The sequence below is a fragment of the Malus domestica genome, chromosome 15 (assembly GCF_042453785.1).
Source record: "Malus domestica chromosome 15, GDT2T_hap1".
Taxonomy (NCBI): Eukaryota; Viridiplantae; Streptophyta; class Magnoliopsida; order Rosales; family Rosaceae; genus Malus; species Malus domestica.
In genome coordinates, this window is record NC_091675.1 from 50,565,927 (window position 1) to 50,592,706 (window position 26,780).

Here is a 26,780-nt window from a genome sequence, read left to right on the forward strand (position 1 = left end):
CGTACGCACTAATCACATTGATAAGTTCTTGTCCTATTACAATCTTGATTGCCATGATTCTATCTCCTACCCTCTTGACATCTACAACATCTTGTGTCAAGGTCTTGTCCACGATGATGCCAACACCGTTTCTCGTTCTATTTGTGCCCGAATACCAAAGTTTAAACCCTGAGTTTTCTAGATCCTTTGCCTTACTACCAACCCACTTAGTTTCTTGTAGGCACATAATATTTATCCTTCTCCTCACCATAACTTCCACTACTTCCATAGATTTTCCCGTTAAGGTTCCTATATTCCACGTTCCTAAACGCATTTTGCTCTCTTGAACTCTACCCTTCTGTCCTAGCTTCTTCACCCTCCCCCGTCTAATAGGATCAAAGTACTTCTTTTGTGTGTCCTGTGTAAAGTTGATAGGAGCATATGCTCCCAAACAACTTTGAGTGGAGTCGTTCGAAAAGAAGTTTCTACGGCCCCCTTGCTCATTTAACACTGCATCCGGGTGCCGATGGAGATACAACGACCTTTGCTCACTTATCACTGTGCTCGGGCCACACAGCGCGCCACTTACGGGTGACGCCCTAGCTTTAGCGCGATTTTGTTCTGGATTCATTTTCATAAGGATTCGACGTGATCATGGAGTGCCGGCTGTCGACTACCTGACGCCCTCCCCCTCCTCCTTTATCCGGGCTTGGGACCGGCAATGTAAAATTACATAGGCGGAGTTTTTTTTTAAAGACAAAAAAAAAAAAAAAAAAAAAAAAAAAAAAAAAAAAAAAAAACAAACAACAACGTTTGGCCTTCTTTTCATTTTTCAACAAAAGCAACAAACCCAACTCATTCTACTCATTCTCTTTGAATTTTTCTCCACGTGATAATGTAATGTTGCATCAAAATTGTTCTATGCAAGTTGTTCTCTCATTTCAATAAATTGGTGAAATAACATCCCACTGGTGTCATGTGATCACTTGAACAGGATAATGGACGGAATAATTTGGGGTAACTAACTAAAAATGATCAAGAACTAAATCTTCATTGCCAAACTAATCATACGTCCTTATCATCATAATTGTCTTACTCACCAATTTTTTTAAAATTAGTTAATTCAGCAATTGAATATAGAGTGATTAGAACAACCAATTTCCAATAATCTGTCATGTAATCACACCACCAATTTTATTTAATTTTTTAGTGGTATTTGTGCAAAAAATTTCTAATAAAAACTAGAAAATTAACAATAAAATAATCACCAAATATCCTGACTTTCCTGATTGACCAAACCACACATTTCGGTCGTACAATTTTCTTCTCTTACTCGACTTTCATTTGCTTAGAAAACGTGAGCACATAGGGAGATCAAGTCTCACTTCCAAATTGCTTCTGGATGTCCTGAAAAGATACAGTTGCAGATCCCCTCCTCTTTGCCCTCTGCTGAGATGGATGGTCACTCCACCCTGTCATATAAATCACCTGCAAATCCAACAAAACACCGAGCATTCGTTCGATAAGACTAGAGTTTCTGGGTCAGCCTGTTACACGTGTACACAATAAAAGGAGAGCAAGGTGCAGACCGGGGCTTAAACACAGATAGGATAGTGATCAAATGAAGTCTTGGACTAAGATTTCCTAGTAACTTCGTTGATACAGTTTAAGAGACAAGTCCACAGCACAGACAACATATAAAAGGAACACAAACCTACGTTAATCTAGGTTTTAAGTTAACAAATTTCACAACTGTAAGGGAGTTTATCGTATGCTCACCTGGAAGGTTGCTGGGATGGTGCCATCTTCTGCTGCAAACATTGAATCATAAATTGCTGCAGTGGCCAGGGCCGTGTCTCTCTTTAAAATCTGTTTTGAATAATAAGCATAGCACCCCTATCAATCGATTTGATGAAAGTAGACATGATTACTTCATAATGTAAAGAAACAAAGTTATTTATCCCAAAAGTAAATATATCTTACAGTGTTCCTTTGTAGAAGAGCATTCGTTTCACCCATTGCACGCAGATGTTCTATGAGATCCAGAGCTACACCGAATGGAGAGAAAAAAAAAAACTATAAATGACTATGAATTAGGATACATGGATAAAAAGAAGATTGCACGCAGATGTTCTATGAGATCCAGAGCTACACCGAATGGAGAGAAAAAACAAAGAACTATAAATGACCATGAATTAGGGTACATGGATAAAAAGATGAAATTCATAAAAAGAAAATATTGCAAAATAAAGATACTTCCATTCAAAACAGAATAAAATTTGTAGAACCGAGGACTTAATTCAATGCTACCAAAATCAGTCATCTTTTAAACATACCAGGCCATACCCCCGTTGCTGGCCAACCTAAAAAAACTAAAAAAAATTAAATAAAAAATTTTAAAAAAAAAACAGAAAAAGGAGCTGAAAGCCGGGGATAATTAGAGGTTGACCCCTAGTTCAGATACTTTGTCCAAGTGATTGCCTTCCAGGCATACTCAATACTTTTTAAAAGTCTGAATGCCAGCAGAAAAACTAGGGCCTTCCCTAGACATATGCAAAATAGTACCATGAAAGCCCCCAAAGTTGAAGGATCGCCGAACTGTTTTAAAAGTAGGCACTCTTTTTTATGTATAAAGCGGGTTATAATATTTCATATAGTCCCTTTCTATAGTATTTTTTTAGTATGAGTGTAAGTTAGGGCCATATTTTCAATCTCTACACAGGGCACCATAAATCTGGGAACCAACCATGCGCAAGCATCATTTCATTTGTTAAAGACTTTGTGCCTGTAATTATTTTCTCACCCATGCGATCACATGCTATTAAGATTAAAGAAACACAAGATGAACCTAAAATTGAAGGCACAAACATATTAACTGTGACATGGAACATCCAAGGAGCATTAACCATAAAGTCACAAGCAAGAAATTACTACAATCACATGCCCAAACAATAGCCAGGGAATGCTCACCGCTTGGATATCTTACTACAAACTCATCCACATCAACACCTGGAAGGGTAAAGCCTGCCCTGGTCAAGAGATTGCCTGCATCCCGCACCTAAGCTCAAAAGGAAAATGTGTGGGAGGGTTTACATGCTGAATTTTAACCGCACAATGATATAATTTTTCAGGGAACCTAAAATAACAGAACTTGGAAAGAAAGTCTCAAGGCATCCATCCCAAAGTCACTAGGCAATTGGTGGAGAGGCCTATGAACTTATACATTGTTATGCAAGTCTCTGCATTTCCAATGTGGAATTCTATACTCTAATTTTGTGCCCCCTTACGGTTGCCAGTTGGAGAGAACTAACATCTTATATACTGTTATGCAAGGCTTTGAATTTCAAATGTGGGATTCTATACTCTCAATGTGCCCCCTTATGTTTGGTATGTACGTGACAGGAGCCAAACATGCAGATCAATTATATAGGGCAATGAGAGGCACGTGTGGCCATTAGGTCAGACACATGGATTGTCCACAGTTCAAAATTACTCCTTGGATTCATTAGACAGCAAAACCAATGCAACAGTTACATACTTGTGCCAAAGGTGATACTCGTGGACTGATGCCTCCTTCACGCTCCATTTGTGCCACGGTGCATGCTATCCTCAGTTCTCTAGTAACCAAAAAAAGGATAAGTCAATCATCAACATATTAACAAATCAAAGTTTAAACGACTTTCAAGGTTCAATATAACTGACAAGTCAACAATGAATAAACAACTTTAAGGTTTCTCCACCAAGAATTGCCGCTAAAAATAGGCCATCTGGCTTCAATGCCAATCTGCACTGTCAAACATAAACATTTGTCTTAGATATTTTCATGCAGTTACATTCTGGACTCTGTGATGACGATAATGACAATGATAACCTTCCGGATTATATAACACAGATACAGGAATAGAGAAAAAAAAAAAAAAAGCAAAGGTACACAAATGAAAGTCATGAATACATTCATGGGAATTAACTCCATAAGAGCAACAGCAATCATGTTTTGTCATCAACCAAGAAATCTACAAAGCTACAAGCAGTATAAATCCCTTTAAAAGTAGCTGCTATAACTTTTCAACAAAGTGCTAACAATTATAAAGACTTTATATACGTGTTTTTTCATGGGTTAGGTATTTGATATACTGAGAAATACTGTTTCATGCAAATCATGCAGATTTTTGTTCTCTCGTGTCTCTGTCAATGTACGAGTATGTCTACATTTTCTCAGTGCAGTAATGCGTATTATTCTCCACAAATGCAAGCTTATGTAGTTCTACTTTGAAATTTGCAAGGTTCTGAATTTGATTATTCAATATGATTTAGGAATTTGACCAAAAGCTATTAAATCTTTTGTAAAATAAAAGAAATAAGTATAATTTTCTAAGAGCTTAATTTAAAAACATTTTTATAGTTTTGAAGGTCCGTATATGATGCAGGACAACCTCAATTAAAGGAGGATGTCTGCCTATTTTGATTCTTGTTGAAATTATGAATCGTTGAAGGCACAGCAGAAATCTTAAAGGAAGATAAAGGAAACTTATGAGAAAATGATAGAAACTGCTAGCATCACACCAGTAGGCTTTCTAGGAATCACTCCTAGAAGCCTTAGGCATCACACCTAGGGTTAGGTTGCATCACACAAACCTAGAGAAAAGCAAAGCCCAGCACTTTAAATTCAATCGTCCAGCCACTTAGTACTATGGTCTAGTGGTATTCCTCTTCACTTGGAAGTGAGAGCTCTTAGGTTCCAAAGGCAAATTTGAACCACATTATTACTAGCCCATTGTGAGGCTTAGCCCACTCCCCCACCCCTTTAGTGTAGATAATCTCATTAGTTCAAAAAAAAAAAAAAAAAATATTCAATCGTCCAATCTGTCTCCAGAGGGTCTACAAGGATGTAATTTATAAAGACATAAACCTAATAAAATAGGAAATAAACTAATCCTTAAAGAAAAGGAAATCAAACCTAATCCTTGTAAAATGAAGAACCACAACATAAATATGCATTTTTCAGAGCGCTGTCTATATTACATAAACAAGCAAGATTTAACAAGTGTTTTGTTATCTGCTCTTCCATGAATTCTTTGCATCACCGTCACATGAGTTATAACAGATCCAAATAATAAATTTAACACTGATCTTGAATGTTCAGGCACACAACAATGAAAGAGCAAAATACCTGTATCATTGCTCCTGGAAGATCATTTGTCCAGTGAAGGCCCAAGCAACTTAATACCAGATCCACAGAACTTCACACATACAATTAGAGGATATTATATCAAAATTAAAATCCCTCAAGCAGTAAAATTAACCAAAACCAAAGAAATTAAATGTAGAGGGATACCTTTCCTTGACCGGCAAAAACTCTTCGTCACCAACCATAAAGGATGTTTCAATGTTTTCAGTTTGTAACTCATGCTCAGCATTTCTACACAGTTTTGCCATGTCATATGATGCCGACATCATAATGAGCTTTTCAATGGCACCTAGCATTGGAAAAAAAAAAAAAAAAAGTGCAGCTAAGTTAGAGTTCTTATGGACGCTGCTGGGGTACATCATACATGGTAGGAAATTGGTGATTTGTGAGTCATACCAATTCAAAAACAAAAATACCGCTATTTCCACTTAAACATCACTTACTTCCTCAGTAGCATCATTTGTATGATAATTTTCGTCAATAAGGCTAGAAATAGTCATTTAATCTCAATAACTATGAAAAATTAATTACATGTTGGACAATATGTTAAAGCTAAATACAAAGGATAAAGGAGAAAGGTATTACAAAGATAATTTCTTACCGCGACCATTTAACAAACGCCTGACAGCTTCTAATTGGCCTCCCAAACATAATGCTGTTGGAAAAGTTTTCTTGCAGTCCTTCAATATGATACACATGGAAATTCAAACACAAAAGAGAAGAAAGTACTAGCTGTATAAATACAAAGTGAAATATTTTTCTTTGAATGAGCATAGACTGAAACATCGAATATAGACTTGCAGAAAGATGTACACATTCCTCACTCTACAGCCTAGAATTAAACACTAACTATTGCATTACCCTAAAAGTAATGTCATTAAACATCACAATTTATGAACTTAGATAAATCAAGTGTTGCAAGGTTTCCCCAAGAAGGTTACCAGACTTTACTGTTACCTAAATTCATCGGATGCTGGTGGAACAATAGAACTTGAAAAGGTTTGGAAGTAAGAACACAAGAAAATAGGGTTAAGTTTTCCACTTAGGAAAGAAAAAGGAGTGCATCATCCAACTATATCAGCCGAAACATTCGAAAGGATATAGCCACTCAAGGAAAGGGGATTCTATAAATCACCAGAGTCCTAGGAAAACTACAGAGAACAGCATGCTGACGTATCACGTTCACCGGCTATAAAATAGCTCAAGATATGCAATTTTATATACCATACGGGGAAGTAATTTGGTTGATAATATACTTGGAATCGTCACGAGTGGTGTTCTTACCATCAGAAACAGTGATGAAGCCAACAAATTCTAGTAACAAAATTATCTGTTCTGATAATAATTCATTCCTTTAAGTAAAACTAAAGGTTCTAAACCAAAAATAAAATGAAAATAAAAAAGAAACTGGGCTTTTTTACCTCCAAGCGATCTAATAGATTCTCAGCAACAGTATCAACAAAAGAATCCTTGGAACGCATCAACCAAGCAGCTCGATCAAGCTGCACACAAATAACAATTTTTATTATTATTTTGATTTCTGAAAGAAAAAAAAACATGAAATTTAATTTGTCGAATAATTTATCAGAATGCCCACCTCTCAACCCAATTGGCAATTGCTAAAGTGAGATGCTTTTACTGAAATCTGTGGGGGGAAAGAGGAAATTAGAACCTGTTTGCGTCTGAAGTGGCGATCAAAGACCTTGATCCTGGAGTTGTGAACCCCATCAATGTTGTTGGTGTGGGTACAGAGAGCATTTGAGAAGAAGAAAAGTGAGTGCGGAGCTTCTCTTCTTGTCCTCCATAGCGAGCACCTCCGGTACAAGGCTCTCATTGTTCGCACTCCACTCCACCTTTTTGTTTTTCTCAAATGCAATGTTCGTTTATTCCTGAATCACCCAAGTGCCAATTTCCCCCTCAACTTTTTTTGTTCGGCCAGTTTGCCCTGATGAGTTGTTTTTCTATGCCTTGCTATGCAAAGGACTTCAATTGTTTATTTTATGTTAAGTGATAATCACAAACTGATCGAATCTTGGCTCAACTCAGTTTGCAATTTTAATATAGGATTTTGATCCTCTCTGAAGTAGTTGGTTGGGATCCTCTTGACCGGTGTCTGTGAACCGTTGAATTTTTATACAACAGCTACAATTATTATAATTTTTAGAAGACTTCTTATTTGTAGCCGTTGGATAAAAATCCAACGACCTACGTAAATCGTTCAGAAGGATCCCGACCAATTGCCTCGGAGAGGATCCAAATCCTTTAATATAAATATAAGAATATATCGCATCACAAACTATATGAAAATGGAAATAAAGTTAAGCACTTGTCAAATATCGAACAACAAAGCAATAACTTGAAAGGGGATGAGAAATAAAAGCAATCCGGTAAAATTTAAACATATTCAGGCAAATTCTTGCTAGTGATGAACCACAATACAAATTGTAAAATAAATTGTAAAATGGATAGGCTGTAAAGCTTTAAAATCTTTTTGTATATGATGAATTAAGTGTATATGTCTAATGCCCTTATGCTGCATTTTAGAAAACAGGTTTTCCTTCCAAAGTAAGAATTTTATTCTCAAATTAATCCTCTCTATACCCAGTTGATGATGTGATTGCTTTCAAAGGATAAGAATTTATGCTACAACATAAGCTTTTTTTATCTCATCAGAACTACCAAAACGTCAACAGAAAACATTTCCTTCTGTAAAAATTGATTGAGTTAACCGAACATTGTGAATGAGGGTTTGTCATCCATTATGCCATGTGTAAAGTACTTTTGAATTCTTCGGCTCGCGCACTGTTCACTTCTGCTAAAATAGATACCCACTTGCATTTTAAATGAAAATAGCATGGGCCTCAAACAGGCCAATATTTATTTTAGGTCCAAATATAGACGCCTTTAAATGTAATTAAGCCATTAAATTTTGACTTTATTATATTTAAACTTTCACCTTCAAGATTACGCCACCAAATGACCGTTGCATAACCTTTTCTACTAACCCACTAACCCTAACGAGCAAATTTTAACGGATATAAAGGGGAACACTCTGCCATTTTTTACTTTACCTTCAATTTCTAGAAAACTCAATTCTTCGAAAAATCGAAATTTTCATCTTGCGAAACTTTCCATACTAGAAAATTTTCCAACTCTTAATCAATTCATCCATGTTGACTTTAACAGCTTCTCATTCTGAGTCCAGTGATGGTCTTACCAGCCTTGGAACTCGACTGTACACTTTCCACAAAGTGCAAGGTGGTTTGAATCTTCGAGTCTACTTTCAACATGGGAAAGCCTACTTTGATTCCAACAAGTGCCTGATGTAGTGGAGAACGCGATCAATACTTTCAATTTCAGAATGAGATTGATGTCTCTCACGATTCTGAACATGACTCGGCTATTTGGTCTGAGACCATCATGCAAGTGTATCGACGTCTCAAAGGATTAGTCTCTCCCTAGAACTTACAATTGATGAAGAAAAAAGACAAGTTAGGGCCACTCTGCCACCGGTGAAGATTAAGTACTTTTCTTCAGAATTTCAAGCATGTGCAATTTCTTACTCCGGCTTCCTTAACTATTTCAAAAGAAAGTATGATCCTTCTTCCTTCTCCACCAATAGAGATCAAGAGAACATGTACGTACTTCTTGCTCTATTGGCTGAATAAGTTCAAGTTCCCCAACCCTTCAAAGCGCGTGAAAGTTGAGTGGATCCCCCTCGTTGAAGCCCTGAATCAATATGATAGTCTAGCCACATGCCCTTTCTTCCTAGCTCATATTTATGCCATGTTAGATAAGATGACTGGGAAGTAATCTTTCAATACCAATGTTCAAGGACCATTGTGGATGGTTCAATTATGGCTTCAGTGGTACTTATTCGAATTCAGGAACAAGGATATGAACTAGATGTAAAGGTGGTTGAGGCCCCAAGTGCAAGTGAACAAGTAGATATTTTTGGATACTCATTGGTCAACAATTAGCACACTTAACAAAATTATTTATGAAATACTAACATAAGAACTACATTGATTTTCAACATTTAAAATGAGGGACTATAATGAGTAGCCTAATTTGGTATCAAACTCGTCATCAACAAGATTCAAACCTAAGACCACTCACTTTTATGTGAAGAGGAATATCACTAGACCATAATACTAAGTGACATCTATTTTCATTGTTAAAGTATCAAATTCAAGACTTATGGTGTGTTTACCAAACGGGAGAGGAGTAGGGGGAAACAGAATTGCACTCCTTTGGAAGGATTCCAACGTTTACTAACACATAGGGGATAAAAAAAAGTGTGGGGTCCACCTAAAATCCGGAATCGAATTCCGAAATTACCCGGAATTGAATTACCGAGATGTAGCTGGTATTTGGATTCCGGGGCAGAAACCTCCATCCGGAACCAAATTTTTCTTTCCAAAATACCCTTCCATCTTGTGGTTGTCCTCCGCCATCCTCTCCAACAGCCCTATGCAACAACTCTCTGTTGTCTTTCACAATCCTTTCACTGAATTCAACCTTAACAAGAAGTTATAAGGCCTCAATTCGTCCATTTTGCATAACCTAATCTCCAATCGTTTTGAACTAGCTTTGTAATTGATCCGCGCTAGACCATGATTTGCCAACGAGACCGCTCCACGCTGGACCATGACTTGCCGATCTATGGGCGGTGGCTATGGGGTAAGTGGGGTGGAGGGCAAGGAAAGGCGGGGATGGGGGAGGGCTGTTGCGGTTGGGAAAAGGATGAGAGGGGTGGTGTGGGGAAGACAGACAATGGGTTTTTTGTGGTGGGGAAGACAGCAAATGGAAATAAGTTAAATACTCTTTAATTATTTTTATATAAATAAATTTTGGTATATAAAATTAGTTTGATTAATTATTTTTTTAACAATAAATTAGTTTGATTAATAAGTATAAAAATAACTTATTTATATAAGGGCAATTTAGTAATCAAGCTAATTTAATTTCGATTATAATGAATTAGTAAACAACTTATATGAAACAAACATTATTATTCTCAAATTCCATACAATTTTAGTAAACAACTTCAACACAAATCTGAGTCTGATTCTACTTCTCCCTCATTCCAATTCCTCTTCAATTCAATTTATCCTCAATTCAATTCATCACAATAAAAAACCTGAAATACGGACATTCATATTTTGTTTGGACAAAGCGCGCGATAAAGGAAAGCCCATCCTCCGACGCCGCAAACCCCCTTTCGCTCGTCTTCTCCGTCTTTTATTTCGAACGCTTGGGAGGACACCAGTAAGGTTTTTATTTCGAACGCTTGGGAGGACACCAGTAAGGTTTTTCTGTGCTGTTCTCCGTTGAAGTTCGCAGGCCTCTGATTTTTAGTGTAGGTGCTCTGAAATGGCAGCCGACAAAATTATGGAGGAACTGAAAGTGGTCTCAAATGCTTGACTTGGCTGAAACCGAGCGGCACAGGAGCTGAATGCACTGTAAGTGTTCACTCAGAGTTCACCGCTGATTTCCTTTGATTTCTTTTGATTAGTCCATGTTAGTTTTTTACTGGGTCACTGAAGCTAGGGCCTTTGTTTTCCGGTAATTTAGTCTTGCAATTGTGTTGATAGGGTTTTGGGGTTTAGAGAAGGCCAATTAGGACTAAAATTTTGGGGTTTTTCATGTCAGTTTCTAGTTCTGGGCACCCTTACGGTGGATATTGGTCGCTGATATAACGATTTCTCCCTTTATTTGGGGAAGAATTATAAGCAACATTTCATGGATGTGTGCCATTGAGAGTAGGAATTTTTAACATTCATGGTTAATGTTCGATTATGTTTCACATTTTCAGGAACTTGTAGTGAAGTTTATAATATTTGAAGCAACGTATCAATTGTTACAACCCTGCAGAATGGGCATTGATTCTGGAACTCCTCCTAATTCACATATTGCATGTCAACACAAGAAACGAAGGGTTTCTCAGGACACTTGCTTTTCTTTGTCTGGGACTTTTAGCCATCTTGAAGCATCTGTACCCTGTTTACCAACTTTAGAAGCAGCTGATTACTATACGCAGCCCTCTTTAAAGGATTTGGCTGCTCGAGAATATGCAGATCCTGGTTTTTGTAGCCGAGTGTTGGACTTCACAGTTGGGAGACTTGGTTATGGCTCTGTCAAGTATCCTGGGAAAACTGACATAAGGTGTTTGGAATTAGATAATATCGTCAAGTTCCACAGACACGAGGTAATCGTATATGAAGATGAAGCTGTCAAGCCTTTGGTTGGCCAAGGCCTTAACAAGCCTGCTGAAGTAACTTTGGTTCTGCAAACAAGACCATCAACTATTGACGAGAGACAAAAATATAATATTGTGAAAAAGTTGAGGCAGAGTGCGGAGGGACAAGGAGCTCGCTTTATTTCGTTTAATCCAGAGAGCGGGGAATGGAAATTCTTTGTTCACCATTTCAGCAGATTTGGGTTGAATGAAGATGATGAAGAAGACATCATGATGGAAGATAGTGCTTCAGCTCAAGATCTTGTGGAAATGAACCATGGTGAGATTTCTGATTGTGATGAAGAAAGCCAAATGGATCCCACTGGAATTGTGCTTTCGCATTCTCTACCTGTACATCTTGGGCTTGACCCCATAAAGATGAAAGAAATGAGAATGTTGATGTTCCATGATGAGGAAGAGGAGGCTGAGGATTTGAATCATATCCCTGCACATTATAATTCATCCTTTGCTTCTCAGAGGATGAGTCAGAGATCCACTCCACCAGTTGTGCGAAAAACCCCACTGGCATTGCTAGAGTACAAGCATGGTAATTTTGACTCAAATTCTCCTGGAGCCATTCTAATGGCCCAAGAAAATAAGGCCATGCCCCCTAAGACATTGAAAGAAGGTTTTAAGCTTGATCTCAAGCATGAAACACCAGTAACCAGAAAACATTCTTGCAACATAGTTGATGCTGGTTTGTTTATGGGTAAGTCATTTCGAGTAGGATGGGGCCCAAATGGAACCCTTGTCCATGCTGGAACACCAGTCGGGAGTAATAGTTCTCCAATGATGCTATCATCCATAATCAATATAGAGAAGGTTGCCATTGACAGTGTTGTTCGAGATGAAAACAACAAAGTTAGGGAGGAACTTGTTGACATGGCTATTGATTCTCCTTTAGATCTTCACAAGGGAATATCTCATCAGACAAAGGAGATTGAAGTTGGATCATTCAACCTGAGGCTTCAAAATCTTGTCTCCAACCGTCTGATGCTTCCACAGATTTGTAGGAGCTATGTAGATATTATTGAGAAGCAGCTGGAAGTTCCCAGCCTATCTTCCTCTGCCCGTTTGGTTTTGACACACCAAATAATGATTTGGGAGTTGATAAAAGTTCTCTTTTCTGATAGGGAAATGGGTGGAAAATTGAAATCTTTGGGTGCTGATAGTGAGGAAGAAATGGTTCAAGATGTGAAGGAAGCTTCTCAACAAATAGACCTGGAAGCTTTACCTCTTATTCGGAGGGCAGAGTTTAGCTATTGGTTGCAAGAGAATGTTTCCCATCGAGTACAAGAAAAGATAAGCTCCTTGAATGAGTCCAGTTATCTAGAATATATATTGTTACTTTTGAGTGGGCGTCAGTTGGATGCTGCTGTGGAACTTGCTGCTTCTCGGGGAGACGTGAGATTGGCTTGTTTGTTGAGTCAGGCCGGTGGGTCCATAGTCAATCGTACTGACGTTGCCCAACAACTTGATCGTTGGAGGATCAATGGGCTCGATTTCGACTTCATTGAGAAAGACAGGATAAGGCTCTATGAGTTGCTTGCTGGTAATATCCATGGTGCTTTTCATGATGTTAACGTTGATTGGAAGAGGTTTCTAGGGTTGTTGATGTGGTATCATTTAGAACCTAGCACTTCACTGCCTACGATTTTTCACACCTATCAACATCTTCTTGATGATGGTAAGGCTCCATACCCAGTTCCAGTCTACATTGATGAAGGACTGGTAGAAGAGGCTGGGAATTTGAATGCGGCGAAACGTTATGATCTATCGTATTATCTGATGCTGCTTCATGCCAGTGAAGAAAGTGAAGTTGGCTTTCTGAAGCCCATGTTTAGTGCCTTCTCCTCAACACACGATCCACTGGATTACCATATGATCTGGCATCAGCGTGCAGTGTTGGAAGCAGTTGGTGCTATCAGCTCTAAGGATCTTCATGTTCTTGACATGGGATTTGTTACCCAGTTGTTGTGTCTTGGGCAATGTCATTGGGCCATCTATGTGGTCCTTCACATGCCCCAATCTGAAGATTTTCCATATCTCCATTCTAATCTTATTCGGGAAATCTTGTTCCAATATTGTGAATCCTGGAGTTCACAAGAATCACAACGCCAAGCCATTGTAGACTTGGGTATTCCTAAGGCATGGCTTCATGAGGCTATGGTATGTCATATATTCTCATTTTACTGATTCAATGTATGGTTGTAATTGTATACAAAAATTTATTTTGATGTCCTATCTTAACATACTTGGAACATAAATCATGTTTATGAAAAAACAATGAGCTTAGTATCTTATTGACAATGACTGACCATATATTCACTTTGAAACCCTATTCGAGTTCGAAATGGTTTGTTATTACTTTCATTTTAAAACTTCTATTTTTGTCATTTTAAGTCTTTTTCATCTTATTTGAAATCTTATGGGAATCCATTTGGATGCAAGGATTTAAGACGAGAAATTTGGATTTGAGTTGTCAATGTAAATTGCTTATTTGGGGTTTTAAAAAGTATTAATCTCTTATGCCCATGATATTTACAAATAAATTTGATCATGTCGAAAAATGTGGGATTGCAAACAAAACCTTTTCTCTTGAATATTACAAAAATCCTCTTTTTTAAATAAGTAAATGCATTATAGATTTTACTAACAATAAAAAATTAATATTTCTTTTTCCCACTTTTGAAATGCCATGCTTGACTCTCTCTTTTCTGTTTCGGGAACATGGGAGCCTTTCTTTGAGAAGAAAATTTGTTGGCTACCAGTCTGCTGTTATTGTCTTTTAATTTCTTTAGGATTACCAGGCATGTAACAAAGTAAGACAAACATTTTGGTATTTTGTTTTGCAATGCTGTTAATTAATGCCTCCCCTTTTCTACTGGGGTGAAGCTCAATAAATCATACAATTAAAAATCATATTACTCTGAATTGCTGATAGAGGATATAGGATGTCTGTCCTTTCTCGTAGCACAAATCTAAATTAAAATTGTAGGATGCTCTAAATTGCTGACAGGCAATAAAATGATCATTGTCATATTTACAACGCATACAAGGGACATTCTCAATTTCCAGTTTCTGAATCCCAGGGTTTGGAGTTCCCTATGTTGATTCTCATCAGAAGATCACTATTTAAGATTCTAATTAAAAATTCGATGTGTGCTGAGTTCAAATCTCATGAACAGAAGTTGATATAAAAAAAAAAAAACCAAACTCGATGTCAGCTGTTTTCCTTTAATTTATCTGTGGTTGGTTGCTTATCTGAAAGTCTTGGAAATGGAAATGGAATTTAGTCTTCCGACGTAATTATTCTACTGTTTGAATGATTTTTTTTTCTTGGATTGCAGGCTGTGTATTTCAATTACTATGGGGATCTTGCGAAGGCTCTTGAACACTTTCTTGAATGTGCAAATTGGCAGAGAGCACATACTATTTTCGTAACTTCTGTGGCTCCCAAATTATTCTTGTCTGGTATGGTTTAATAACTTTAATAACTTCTCTTTCCATTTAGTTTCATTATGTCTTTCTTAAGTTCGGGATGTACTCTAGTTGAAGCACTGATTAGGAATCTGTTATAGCAAAGTATACTTTTCATTCTGTTGTTAAGTATATGCATATAACTTGAACAGTTTATTTCTTTGACCTATTGAATTTAGAAGCAGGTAGTTGATTGGTTTAGGGATGATGTACCTTTAACTGATTTTGTTCCCAAAATTTTGAATATATGAACTATTCACTCACTAGATTTGGGCCTCAATTGCTTTAGTTAATATGGTTTGTAATTTTGTTTTTCCTTTTCTGAATGCAGTCGAACACTCAGATATATGGAGAATTGCAACTTCCATGGAGGACCACAAATCAGAAATTGAAAATTGGGACCTCGGAGCTGGGATTTATATTTCATTCTATTCGATTAGAAGTTCATTGCAGGATGTGAACGATACCATGAATCAAATGGTATGACAGCTTATCCTACTTGATAAGATTATAAATGTTTTGTAGATCTGCATGATAGTCAACCCTGCATTATAGTAAATACCCAATTGGCTATTGATAAGATTCAATGCAACGGGATCTTTATGATGTCAAAAGGCTTAGAAAATGATGATATTTCTTTTCTTTTTATGTTTTAATATATTTGTGAAAGGGATACTCATACTCTAGGCCCAAATCGATGCCATGTACTCGAGAATAAATTGGGGTAGTTATTTGGTATTTGGTCTTTCTTTTTCCAATGAGTGCTCAGCACTGTGTTATGTATGCTGCAGGATTCACTTGAAAGCAGAAATTCTGCTTGTAGAGAATTTCTTGGTCAGTTAAACCAGTCTTTGGCTGTTTGGGGTGTCAGGTTACCAATTGATGTGAGGTACGTTCAACAACCCTTGACTGAGCTTTTGCACGGATCAAAGAAAAATTGTTTGGTTTTATTAAGCCAACTCACTCTTGTTATTACTGTGATATTTTAATTTTCGTCGTAGCTTGCTCTACAGTTATCATGAAATTTACATATTTACCAAACAGGGTAGTATATTCGAAGATGGCGGACGAGATATGCAATTTGCTTTTATCTGATATTGGCGAGGGACCAACACGAGATGTTCAATTAAGTTGCTTTGACACTGTTTTTAGTGCTCCCATTCCTGAAGACAATCGCTCGAGCCATTTGCAAGAGGCAGTGTCTCTCTTTACATGCTTTCTTTCAGAGGTTGCTACGTAGGTTTCCCCCTTTTTGCGTGGCATGCGAAAATTGAGCTCTCTAGTGCTTTTTCATGGTAGATTGATCAATGGAGAGATCCGCGGCACTTCGTTCGCTGAAACTATAAAAAAGGAAGTTTTCAAGTTCAAGTTCGGGTTCGGGTTCGGGTTCTGGTTCTGGTTTGTTTTTGTTTTCTCGCAAGGCCTTATTGTTTGCTTCAACAGCAATCTTCTCTGTAGTTGGTCTATTCCGGACATGCATTGTTCATGAGTTTTGTGGTACAAAAGCTATTTTCCTAGTTTGTTAATTGTACCCTAAAATTAACTATTTGTTCCCTTTTTCATCATGAGATACGAACATGATAAGGGTAAATAGGTCCATAAATTTTATTTGAAAAATAAATAAATAAATAAATCACCATTGACTCAAACAAACGAAAAATAGACCTTTTTTTTTTCTTCACATTATTTCGTTCATGAAAATGAAATAAACTGAGTAATGCGAGATGAAAAGATGGTGGTATGAGGGGGAAGAAATAAAGAAAGTTAATGAGATCAAAATCTTAAAAACGAAAACAATTTTTAATTGTCAAACAGTGTAAATTCCATTTTAAGAAATTAAAAAATAAAAACCAAATAATTATGGAACGGCCAGATTTTGATTTGACCGAGTTGGCAAGCGCACTCAAGTTCGAATTGTTTTTGTTGTTGTTTTCTTCGTAGTTTAGATGAATTAAGACATGATAAAAGGAGTAATTTTGTTAATGATTGTTATTTTCCTTCATGTGTTTACTAAAAGAACATATTTGAAGGGAATGGTTATAATTTGTGTTTATTAACAAAACAATAAAAATAACTAATTTTGGAAACGTGGTTTGATATAGAGGATTGAATTAGTCAAGAATAAAATTTATCCATTCTAATCCTCCATGGGAAAAAATTTCTTTATGTCTAATTCCTTTAATGTATTCCTTCTGTTGTTATTTCATTAGTTGGCACACGTGATAATATACTGTGGCATGTAAGTTGTTGTTTTGTGACCAATGACAGCGTCGCTAGGATTGTACGAGAGATTTTTCAATGTGACTGATACATGAGATGGTACATCATGTGTTACTATACAAATAATGAGATATATGTGCTAAAAAATTAATAACTTAAAACAATAAAATTTCTCACTATTCCTATTAAAACATATGATGTAGCAATTGTATTCCGTCACAATTAAAATTTTTTCTCAGGAATACGAAGATGGAGAGAGATTTTTAAAGATTGCGAAGCAAAAGCAAGCGCTGGTAACCACCCAACAGGCAACAACTCAACTGAAACAGCAGAGAAGCAAGGTCCAAACATGTCACTAGCATCTCTGACGTCGTGCTCTCAAACACTAGTCTACTACTCTTCCTCCAAGCCGCCGCCTTCTCCGCCTAAGCCTCCGCCTCCGCCTCACAGTTTCCTCCCACATGCCCACAATTCTCCATTAACTCCAAACACTTCAATTCCAGTTTCTACTCTCAAACTCTCTCCATATTCTTCAACATTGCTGACAAATGGGAACTGGGTTCCTCGCAGAAACAGATTTCTTCCAGCAAATTCAGCCGACTCCGACGCACAAAACGAATCGGCAACCGGCGAAAATGGCGGCAACCCATCAACCAGCTTTCTCTCTTTGCTTTGTCCCCTGCTCAAGCTCTTCTCCGTCGGTCTCTCCTATCCTTTTCTTTTCCTTTCCTTTCACTATAGTGTAACAAAACCTATGCATGCAAGGCATATAGCTAATTGATTTTGTTAGTATGGGTTGGTCTTTTTTTTATCTCTAGTTTTTGCTAATTACTAATGTCACTTGAATGTGAAGATACTCTTGTTTATGATACTAGCTCTATCAAATTGTTGTTGCTTCTTCAAAGTTCATACAACTCAATTTGATACTCTTGTTTATGATACAAAATTGAGATGCTGTGTTGATCTTTTGGCATTTGTTCACCATTGTTTTCGTCTTGTTTCGTGCAGGGAGGAGATCCCTCTCAAGAACGGAACTTTACTTTGGAGGTAATCACTTTAAAAATTCTTTCTCAATGACAGAACTTTACATTGATCGTTTTTTCCTACATTGAAATTGCAGTGGCTAAAGAACCATTGGACTGTAACTTTACAATTTAATAGCATTGGATTGGAATATAACTTCATCACAGCTTTTGATTCCCTTCAGTGTGTGTTTGATTTTCTGCCCTATAGGTGTTGTAAACATCCATGGATTTGTGTCTAACCATAATCTTTCATTAGGAATATGCATATCTGTGAACAACTTACCTCTTAGCTGATCCTAATTGACTTCCATTGTTTTGGATCTCAAAATAGGTAGCTACGTCTTCGTTGTCTACCTTGGCTAGATTCCCTTGGGGTTCAAGATCTCTGTCAAATAATATGGACAGCCAGGAGATCACTACCTTGGATCCTCCTTTGCGTTTGCAGCTTTTTGAATTTGGTAAGCTTTTCTTTGTGATTATAAGACTACAAATAAAGTAATTGTAGCTTTGTTTTGTTTGGAGTTTTAGTGTTGTGGACAACGATTTTCACCATTGAGGTTACCAATGTACCAAACATGGTATAAATTTGTTTAGTGGACCGATCAAAGGCTATAAACTTGTGTATTAGCATGATTAGCATATGACTAAGAACTAAGAAGCCAATTGTTTTGTTGGCAATATGAATATTTCTACACTAGTTCTTACTGTTTGGTACAGTCTATTTCATTGTTGACTTAACTTCATCGTGGAATATAATCTTTCCCTTGTTGAATTCCTGAACTGGTTTTGTCAACAGAGGCTTGCCCTTTTTGCAGGAGGGTTAGAGAAGCTTTGACTGAGCTCGATCTTTCTGTAGAGGTGAGTAACACGTATCAATTCAACCAGTAATCGTAGTGGTTATTCCTTGTTGATGCTTAGTTGGTATTTGGATTTTCAAATGTCAAGTGTAAACGCACATTTGCAGGTATATCCTTGTCCAAAAGGTTCGGTAAGACATAGAGAAATGGTTAAAAGATTCGGTGGCAAAGAGCTGTATGCAATTCTCATTTCTTTAATCTTTATACCATCTAGAAAGATTTTGTTGTCTTTCTGATTATATTTTCTGAAAGTTGAATCAAGTCTAATTGGAGCTAAGTTTGTATTGAGGTCAGGTTATTATATGTATCTCAAATTGGAACTAACGGATGATAACTGAGAGCATATTTAACACAACTAAATCCACCAAACGTGACTGTATTATTATTTTGTTTAACTTTAACATGCTTGTATCATCCATTTTCTTGCCTAGAAGGTCATTATTATGGCTACTACTAGCTTTTGTTGCAGTGCCTCTTCATCTCCTTTGAAACTGGAATTGTGAATATTCTCATGCAGGTTTCCTTTTCTCATTGATCCAAATACTGGTATTTCAATGTATGAAAGCGGTAAGTTATTAAACTTTGTTTCACATGGATTCCACTCCATCTCTTTGTATACCGGTCTCTTTCTGTGTGTATGTCTCTCTGTCTCTCTGTCTCTCTGTCTGTCTGTCTGTCTCTCTCTCTCTCTCTCCCTCTCTCTCTCTCACACACACACACAGAGATTGCACTCCATGTATGAAAGTGGTAACCAATTGTAAAGCTGTACTGTCTTCTAGATTAGCATGGGTGGTTTAATTGTAAAGCTATTTCATCTGAATGCTCTGTACTATAGGTAAATAAAACATCTCCAAACTTCGCCTCAACAATTGTCAAGTTCATTTAATCAATAGGTTTTATGAGCAACATCATCATACTTCGTAATTCTTGGTTTTTCTTCTTGGTTTTTATCTTCTTAGACAAGCTATTTGCTTCTACATTTTCTTTTCACCTACATTCTTTTCTTCTCTGTTTTAACATGGTATAGAATCAATAATTAGTCCCATCGTTGGGGGAGTATCAGCAAGTGCTTACATCAATACATCTACATTTAGTGTAGCTAAATGTTGTAATTGAGAGCGTTTTTCTGCACTGTATTTGAAGTTTAACTAAGTCTGCATAGAGTTTTATGCTCAATAATGTACATTGAACTTGTACCTATGAGTGTTTAGTCTAGTGGTCAGGCCCTTGGTTTGTTACCAGGAGGTCTGGGGTTCGACACCTCCCAAGCTACCCACCTAGCAATTGCTAGAGTTTCTTGCTTCCCAAATGTTGTGGGGTCAGGCGGGGAGCCTAGTGATTAGTCAGGTCAAAGATCCGGAGACAGCGGATTAAAAAAAAAAAAAAAAAAAAGTACATTGAACTTGTAACATTATGCTGATTCATGTTTTATCTTACGTTAAAAAAGGTCGTACCCAGTGCACAAGGCTCGCACAATGTTTTATCTTACGTTGTTTGAAATTATTTTATCAAGGTTGTATTATTTGCAACCTTATTACTTTTGATTACAGGTGAAATTGTGAAATACCTATTCCAGCAATATGGTAAAGGCAGAAAGCCTTCAGTGGGGCTTTTGGAAAGGTATTGAACCTTGGCTCTCCTCTCTCTCTCTCTCTCTCTCTCTCTCTCTCTCTCTCTCTCATATTAAATATTGCTCCATGTAGCACATTATTCACGGGATGGATGCCAACAATTCTGCGAGCAGGCAGAGGATTGACATTGTGGGAAAAGGCGAGCCCAGACCCACCACCCAAAATGCTGGAACTTTACTCATACGAAAACAATCCGGTGAGACAATGGTCTTTCATTGAATCATTCCAATATGCCATGATTTAGGCATCCGCATGTGTTTTCATATTTCTTATGAGAATTGTAGTTTACTTGTAACAAGTCTTTTTGCCTGTTGTCACAATTTGGGCTTCAATCCTCTCTTCTTTTCTCCCTATCATTTACCGGTTTGTTTAAAATTATTTCTAGTTTGCACATAAAATGGTCATTTTAATCTGTTTTACTGAGCTCTAACGGCCTGAATTGGAGGGAGAGGAGAGAAAATGACAGTCTTATAAGAAAGAAGAGAGAAAATGACAGACACAAATCACAATCTGCTTTAATTTGAGACTTGGCCTTCATTTGGCTAAATTAGGACGTGATTGTCCAAAGATTTATGTAGTCGTAGTTTCCATAAATGGTGATGGAATTTCCAAGTGCTATCAGTAAAAACAATTTTCAGCGTGACAGTTGAGGCCAAATTCCAGAGTCATTTGACAATCATTTTCTGTATTTTATGCTGGAAGTAGTTTGCTGATAAACCCTACAACGACTTGTGGCATTTCATGTGATTTGTAATATCTTTCTCTTCCCCCTCACACACACGCCTTCATTTTCCTTTGTTTCCAGTATGCACGAATTGTGCGCGAGGCACTTTGTGAATTGGAACTTCCTTACATCCTTCAAAACGTGGGAGAAGGGTCCCTGCGGTCGAAGTTGCTTGAGGCATCTGGATCCAAAGAGGTTAGCATTTGTGAACATCTATTTCTCAGATGATTTTTCTTAGCGTATGTGCTAATCTCCTGTTGAGAACCCTAAGGATGACTGCAAAAACTGTCTCCGTTATAGGTTCCTTACCTGATTGATCCTAACACCGGTACTCATGTCGGTGACTACAAGAAGATTCTGTCGTACTTGTTCCAGACATATTCAGCAGCCACTCTTGTACAGTTATAAAATTTAGTTGCACTCGGAAGCTGAGATGAATCTGATCGCCCTCTAATCAGCTCAGGCCTTGTTTAAGTACGTATCTGTATACCTCAAATGATTGATTCTCGTTCATTCATATGGTACACGGTTTTTTATTCTCATGCATTGATCTTTATGCTAGTGCTACTCATTGTTAAAACCTAGATCTGTCCGAAATTGAGGGCAAGCGTTTCCTTCTTTAGAATGTCTGCTCACTCTGTCTCAAGACTCAAAATTCGGTCCGATACATCATTAAACCGTGCCCGATTGAGCTGCCAGATGGTCGGACTAATGTGGCACCGTTGTCCGTCCCTTCGTGCCATAAGGGAGTTTATCTTTGACATCGAACTACAGGACGGTTGAAACTTGGGTAACCCACGTCCGCTTCTAAAATGACGTTAAGTGCATTGATCTTGCTTTGAATATATGGTTTCAAATGATCCTTTATTTCCTGCACAAGAGAAAGAGCTACCATCTAAGAACTAGAACTTATTGAACATCTTGGGAGTGACAGATTGGGATAACGGAAAAAGTGACGCTTTCGAATACCGATTCGAAGGCGTCGCTTGTATAAATTTCACATTTCCACTGGTTCATCAATATGGTATAATTGTAAAAGAACAGGCGGGCACGCGTGTGCAGACGCTCTATGATGTCTATAAGATAACAAAACTGAAATGCGCATAACGAGTTCACATGAAGGCGGCAGCAGCAGCAGCTTCAGCAGCAACATGATAACATCTACTCTCAACGAATTTCTGTCTGAACTGGTCAAAATTACCGGACTTAATCGCTTCCCGTATAGAACGGAAGAATCCTAGATAATGGTGGGTATTATGTCTGCACAATCAAAGGACAATCTGATGATGATGACGACGACGACAGTAATGATCACAGCTACGACGACAACAGTAGTGATGCAAGTAATAATGATATTGAATGGAAGCAAAACAGCACATACATTTCTAGTAGAGTCTGAGCCAGCATTTCGCGAACATTGAGCAGGTGATTGATGTACGCCTTTGTATGATTCTTGCACGTGTAGCAGTTACAATTTGCAACAATGGGTGACATATCTTTCCTGAAAGAGTTAAAAAACAAATCATGGATCTCGTAGGGAAATATCGTGTTAAGAGTTACAGCACTACACTAATTATTTTTGGATCCGTTTGGCAATAAATGATAAACTAAATATGGTAACATTTCAAGAAATTTAACATAAACGCAAAGACGCCCTTCATGACAATGTCATGCAAAAACTTCTAGAGCCCCAAGCGAGTCCACAGGTTACAGTGTTCTAGTTCTTTACTTTTATATTATCAAATTTCGTTTTGTGTTTTCTTTTATGTTGCTTTAATATACTTTGCACTGAAAGTTTATCCTAAATCACTCGACAATCGACATGCCATGCGCCTTATTCCTTTATGTCAAACTTGATATCTACTAATTAAAATTACCAAGGGGATAGATTGAACAAACTCATGAACACTGTTAGTGGTACAAGTAGAAATAGACGTCATTAGTTACCTGTAAGCTGTTGCTCTCAGATTAATCTTTGTCTGGTCAGTTCCAATATTAGTCAACTCAATACCAGATGCATTCATCTCAACTCCATCAAGGGGAAACGTAAGTGCAAAGCCGCCAAGGGTAAGATGGCATATGTACCTGCAAAAATTGATACAAATCATCCCCTTTTGGATCATGGTAACAGCAAGGAGAAAGACATTCAAATTAGTTAGAAGACTGAGCAACTCACGTTGAATCAAAGACATCAATGCCGGCAGCAACGCCCTGCAAGACCTCCTCTGTGAGATAGAAAGAAAAAGCTCATTTGCCGATAATTGTGAACGAATAATCATGCATTTGACCAAAGGTATAGTTAACTGTTGAAAACATTTTCCTTTAACGGATCTCCCCAAGTTCATAATAACTGGAAAACTGCAATTTATTAGCCTTTTTTTTTTATAAAAAATAAGAAACACAATGAATTTTAAACTTTTCAATAGTCCTCAAAAGGTACCACCAACAAGAAACAGAATATCAATAACACAACAAAAAGCTAAACAGCACCCATCCTACAAGAAAACATAAAACTAATCAAACAATCTACATGGAAAAATTCTAAAAGCTACTTTTTTCCAAGTTAACAAAAGAAAGGGCAGTTACAAAATGTGGAAGAAACTGATGGCAAACCAATACCCAAAACATGCAGAGTCCTGAATTTTTTCTTGATAAATTAGGCTGTTTATTTCTGAAAAAAATTTCACACAAAACATTCGAACCATAACAATTTCCTCAGAAGTCTAGATGTACCAACAACAAATTGGTAAGACCACCAGTTTATCATAACATTGGTAGACCTGTTACCTGGAAGTCCAAGCCCACTGATCAAGCGTGGTTTCTCTTCTTGTAAGATATCCTGAACATTTATACGAGTATTAGATATCAAAAATCGAAATATAAATGAAGACATTTTTTGTTTTGATGTACGAAGTATGAGAATAGGGTTTGATCAAGTTCAGGGGAAAACTGAAGGCTCCAGTTTGTGACTTACAGTAACAGCATTAAGGAGAGCAGGACGCTCATAAATGTTCTCTCCAAGCCCAAATCCTCCGATCCAATAACCTGGAGAAAAAAATATTTTCATAGCAAATTATATAGCAATGCGATTAAATAAGGGTGTTAATAATGACACTCCAAAAATCTCATTGTGCACTCCTCTATTTTTCTTTCTAAATTATAAAGTTTGGAGTGCACAATGAGATTTTAAGAGTGCCAATAACAGCGCCCTTTTAATACACCAAACTATTAGAAATATTGGTAAGAAAGAAATCCAAATGAAATTGTTTGGCACTAATTTCCTATTGTTTTGTCATGTTCACAAAAGCTTCAAATGTTTAGAAAATTACAAGAAAACCCAAAGTGGAAGTTCAGTTCCATATGGGAGTGTTCATTCTCAATTATTATGCTGAAGTTATTAGCTGTTATAAATTGTGTCTATTTTTGGTAGTCAGAAGTTTTTGTTAGGTTTCAAATCGTTTTAATTGGTCTTTAAATAAACTTAGTCCATGTAATTTTGTTTCCTTATCCAAATTTTTTACGGGGTTCTCTTGATTGAACAAATTCGTTTTTCTTGAAAAAAAAAATCTAATAAGTTCTAAGATATGATGCAACATACAAGTAGGAGATAAGGAAGAAACAAAGAATTGTAGAAACCTGATACATTTCGGCTAGCCACCTCTTGGGCACATCTCTCACGTTCATTTACAGAAGACCCACCAACAATAGATCCAAAGACAGGTCCACCTGCCTACATTTTGAGCAATATATGTCCATCATTCAGTCTGAACAGAAAAGAGTAAACTCAGATTTATATTATCAACGAAAAGAAGAAGAAAGAATGCTCTATATATTGTAGCACAATTTCTTTTTCATTTTAAAACGTCTAGGTCTGCTAGCAGCACACCTAGTATATAACGCATACGCCAGTGATTGTATAGGCAATGGGCATATATGATGCCACTACCTCTCTAAAATGGGTCTTTCATAATGGCACAAAAGTACCGTCTTTTACCTGATTTAGCTCAATGCATTCATCAAGCCATCTTATAGTTCGATCAACCGAGGTCTTGTTCCTCTTCTCAGAGACCCATACAGGAACTTCATCTGCCAAAGTGGTCCACATATTGGGCTTCAAGCAAGTAATCAACTCGACATACTCAACGGGTTTCATCTACAAGCACATAAAAAGACTATACAGTCACCACCAGAGTCACCATTATTAACTAACCCGAAAACAAACTAGTTGTAGTCAGGTAGAAATCAACTTATTCCAGAAAGCAAGATGAGGCAATTACCAAATGGCGACCAGAAGGAGTCTCGAAAGATGCTCCAAATTTGTTACTGCTATTACATTCAGGAAGGCATTGAATGGAGTCCCTTGGAATGCACACGAACCCGTGTTCGGGCAAGCCGAGCAACTGATGCAGTCCTCCTATTTTTGAAATTGTTTGAGGTGAGGGGACTTCCAAGCTGCAAAGTCAAACAATGCTTGAAATGTTGAACTGTCTTCTCACAGACCAATTCACAAACAGGTAGAATGTAATATCAATGTGGCGAAAGTAGAAACAAGGAAAAGCTGGAGGGTATAAATATAATTACTTACAAGTGGAGGGAGCTAACATGGAAGAGACGGGAATCAGGGAAAGGAAGAGAAGGAAGAAGGTCAGGAGGGGTGAACTGGGGCAGGCCCTTTCGGGTGGATAGGAGAAGAGAAGGGGTCTCTATTGGGGTCGGGCAGCTGCCCAAGTGGAGAACCCCGGTCCGCGCTCTTCCGCCGCTCCATGCCTTCACCGCGAATTTCATATCGACAGAGACAAACAGCTTTGGATTTAGAGTCGGAGAGCGGCAGGAGGAGTTGTAGGGTTTTGCAGAATTTGCTCTCTTTTGGCGGTAAATACAAGGGTTTTGCGAGTCTCTGACCCAATTTTCTCCCATTGGAAAAGTAACATATTTTGGGCAATTTTTTTTCGGAATTATTATTAAAACTTCAAAAATCTCATTTTACTATTTTTTCTTTCTAATTATAAAAAATTTAGAGTGTAAAATGAGATTTTTAAAGTGCTATTTACAATTCCCTATATCTAAATTATACGAAGAGTAATGCTAGAAAGATTAAAATTTTAAATCAAATTTGCAAATCGAATTATGTGGATGTTAATTGGATTATTATTTCAGTGTTGATTAACGTGCTTATTTTCTATTAATGAATTAATTGATTTACAAAATTTGGTTTAAAATTTTGGTCTACAAAGCATTATCCTTATAAGAAAGCCCATTGATGTCACAATTGCAGAATTTACACTTTCAAAATTTTTATTTGTTCTAATATGTAAATAAATAGCAAATATGGTCCAATTAATAAATGCCCAAGTCTCCTTTGAATCCAAATTCCAATAAGATCCCCATGCTTCACTCGCACATACTGCTCCTGGAAGTGTAACATCCCAGACTTG

General features: G+C 37.3%; 4 protein-coding genes across 7 annotated transcripts; 2 read left to right on the plus strand and 2 right to left on the minus strand.

Moving 5' to 3' along the window:
* Positions 1–1,149: 1,149 nt before the first annotated feature.
* Positions 1,150–7,247, minus strand: LOC103402114 (putative methyltransferase At1g22800, mitochondrial). Of its 2 annotated transcripts, none has more exons than XM_008340852.4 (11): positions 6,840–7,247; positions 6,589–6,669; positions 5,769–5,847; positions 5,315–5,456; positions 5,150–5,219; positions 3,704–3,768; positions 3,518–3,596; positions 2,950–3,037; positions 1,963–2,027; positions 1,759–1,848; positions 1,150–1,467 (listed from the first exon to the last, which is right to left on the minus strand). In XM_008340852.4, the coding sequence occupies exons 1-11, from the start codon at positions 6,999–7,001 to the stop codon at positions 1,354–1,356; spliced, it is 1,035 nt and encodes a 344-aa protein (XP_008339074.1). In that variant the 5' UTR covers positions 7,002–7,247; the 3' UTR covers positions 1,150–1,353. The 2 variants fall into 2 exon arrangements, with proteins under 2 accessions (XP_008339074.1, XP_070669855.1); XM_070813754.1 differs by having other exon boundaries at positions 6,765–7,194.
* A 3,074-nt stretch (positions 7,248–10,321) lies between these two features.
* Positions 10,322–16,405, plus strand: LOC103416281 (nuclear pore complex protein NUP96-like). Its single transcript, XM_008354535.4, has 6 exons — positions 10,322–10,632; positions 10,986–13,577; positions 14,759–14,882; positions 15,220–15,368; positions 15,680–15,777; positions 15,933–16,405. The coding sequence occupies exons 2-6, from the start codon at positions 11,046–11,048 to the stop codon at positions 16,126–16,128; spliced, it is 3,099 nt and encodes a 1,032-aa protein (XP_008352757.3). The 5' UTR covers positions 10,322–10,632; positions 10,986–11,045; the 3' UTR covers positions 16,129–16,405.
* Positions 16,406–17,319: 914 nt separating this feature from the next.
* LOC103402113 (uncharacterized) lies at positions 17,320–21,887 on the plus strand. 3 transcript variants are annotated; one of them, XM_029094315.2, is made up of 10 exons: positions 17,320–17,805; positions 18,117–18,155; positions 18,465–18,591; positions 18,930–18,991; positions 19,098–19,165; positions 19,508–19,557; positions 20,541–20,610; positions 20,694–20,817; positions 21,427–21,540; positions 21,646–21,887. In XM_029094315.2, exons 1-10 carry the CDS (start codon positions 17,458–17,460, stop codon positions 21,751–21,753), a joined length of 1,110 nt encoding a protein of 369 aa, XP_028950148.1. In that variant the 5' UTR covers positions 17,320–17,457; the 3' UTR covers positions 21,754–21,887. The 3 variants fall into 3 exon arrangements, 2 of the variants coding, with proteins under 2 accessions (XP_028950148.1, XP_028950149.1); XR_011575880.1 differs by having other exon boundaries at positions 17,326–17,805; positions 20,735–20,817; XM_029094316.2 differs by having other exon boundaries at positions 17,401–17,809.
* Positions 21,888–22,286: 399 nt separating this feature from the next.
* Positions 22,287–26,279, minus strand: LOC103402111 (uncharacterized). The gene is made up of 10 exons (XM_008340850.4): positions 25,931–26,279; positions 25,623–25,797; positions 25,340–25,498; positions 24,982–25,075; positions 24,320–24,390; positions 24,133–24,184; positions 23,522–23,570; positions 23,293–23,430; positions 22,727–22,846; positions 22,287–22,605 (listed from the first exon to the last, which is right to left on the minus strand). Exons 1-10 carry the CDS (start codon positions 26,260–26,262, stop codon positions 22,458–22,460), a joined length of 1,338 nt encoding a protein of 445 aa, XP_008339072.2. The 5' UTR covers positions 26,263–26,279; the 3' UTR covers positions 22,287–22,457.
* Between the last annotated feature and the right edge of the window lie 501 nt (positions 26,280–26,780).

Excerpts from the sequence above, each read along its gene's own strand:
- LOC103402114 (XM_008340852.4), bottom strand. The coding sequence starts at position 7,001 with ATGAGAGCCTTGTACCGGAGGTGCTCGCTATGGAGGACAAGAAGAGAA. Across the intron at positions 3,769-5,149 it reads TTCCAGGAGCAATGATACAG|TGCAGATTGGCATTGAAGCC; the intron begins GTATTTTGCTCT and ends TATGTTTGACAG. Across the intron at positions 3,597-3,703 it reads CTTGGTGGAGAAACCTTAAA|AGAACTGAGGATAGCATGCA; the intron begins GTTGTTTATTCA and ends TTTGGTTACTAG.
- LOC103416281 (XM_008354535.4), top strand. The coding sequence starts at position 11,046 with ATGGGCATTGATTCTGGAACTCCTCCTAATTCACATATTGCATGTCAA. Across the intron at positions 15,369-15,679 it reads ACGATACCATGAATCAAATG|GATTCACTTGAAAGCAGAAA; the intron begins GTATGACAGCTT and ends TGTATGCTGCAG. Across the intron at positions 15,778-15,932 it reads AGGTTACCAATTGATGTGAG|GGTAGTATATTCGAAGATGG; the intron begins GTACGTTCAACA and ends TTTACCAAACAG.
- LOC103402113 (XM_029094315.2), top strand. The coding sequence starts at position 17,458 with ATGTCACTAGCATCTCTGACGTCGTGCTCTCAAACACTAGTCTACTAC. Across the intron at positions 20,611-20,693 it reads TCAGTGGGGCTTTTGGAAAG|CACATTATTCACGGGATGGA; the intron begins GTATTGAACCTT and ends TGCTCCATGTAG. Across the intron at positions 20,818-21,426 it reads ACTCATACGAAAACAATCCG|TATGCACGAATTGTGCGCGA; the intron begins GTGAGACAATGG and ends CTTTGTTTCCAG.
- LOC103402111 (XM_008340850.4), bottom strand. The coding sequence starts at position 26,262 with ATGGGAGAAAATTGGGTCAGAGACTCGCAAAACCCTTGTATTTACCGC. Across the intron at positions 24,185-24,319 it reads CTCTCCTTAATGCTGTTACT|GATATCTTACAAGAAGAGAA; the intron begins GTAAGTCACAAA and ends ATAAATGTTCAG. Across the intron at positions 23,571-24,132 it reads CAGTGGGCTTGGACTTCCAG|AGGAGGTCTTGCAGGGCGTT; the intron begins GTAACAGGTCTA and ends TCTATCTCACAG.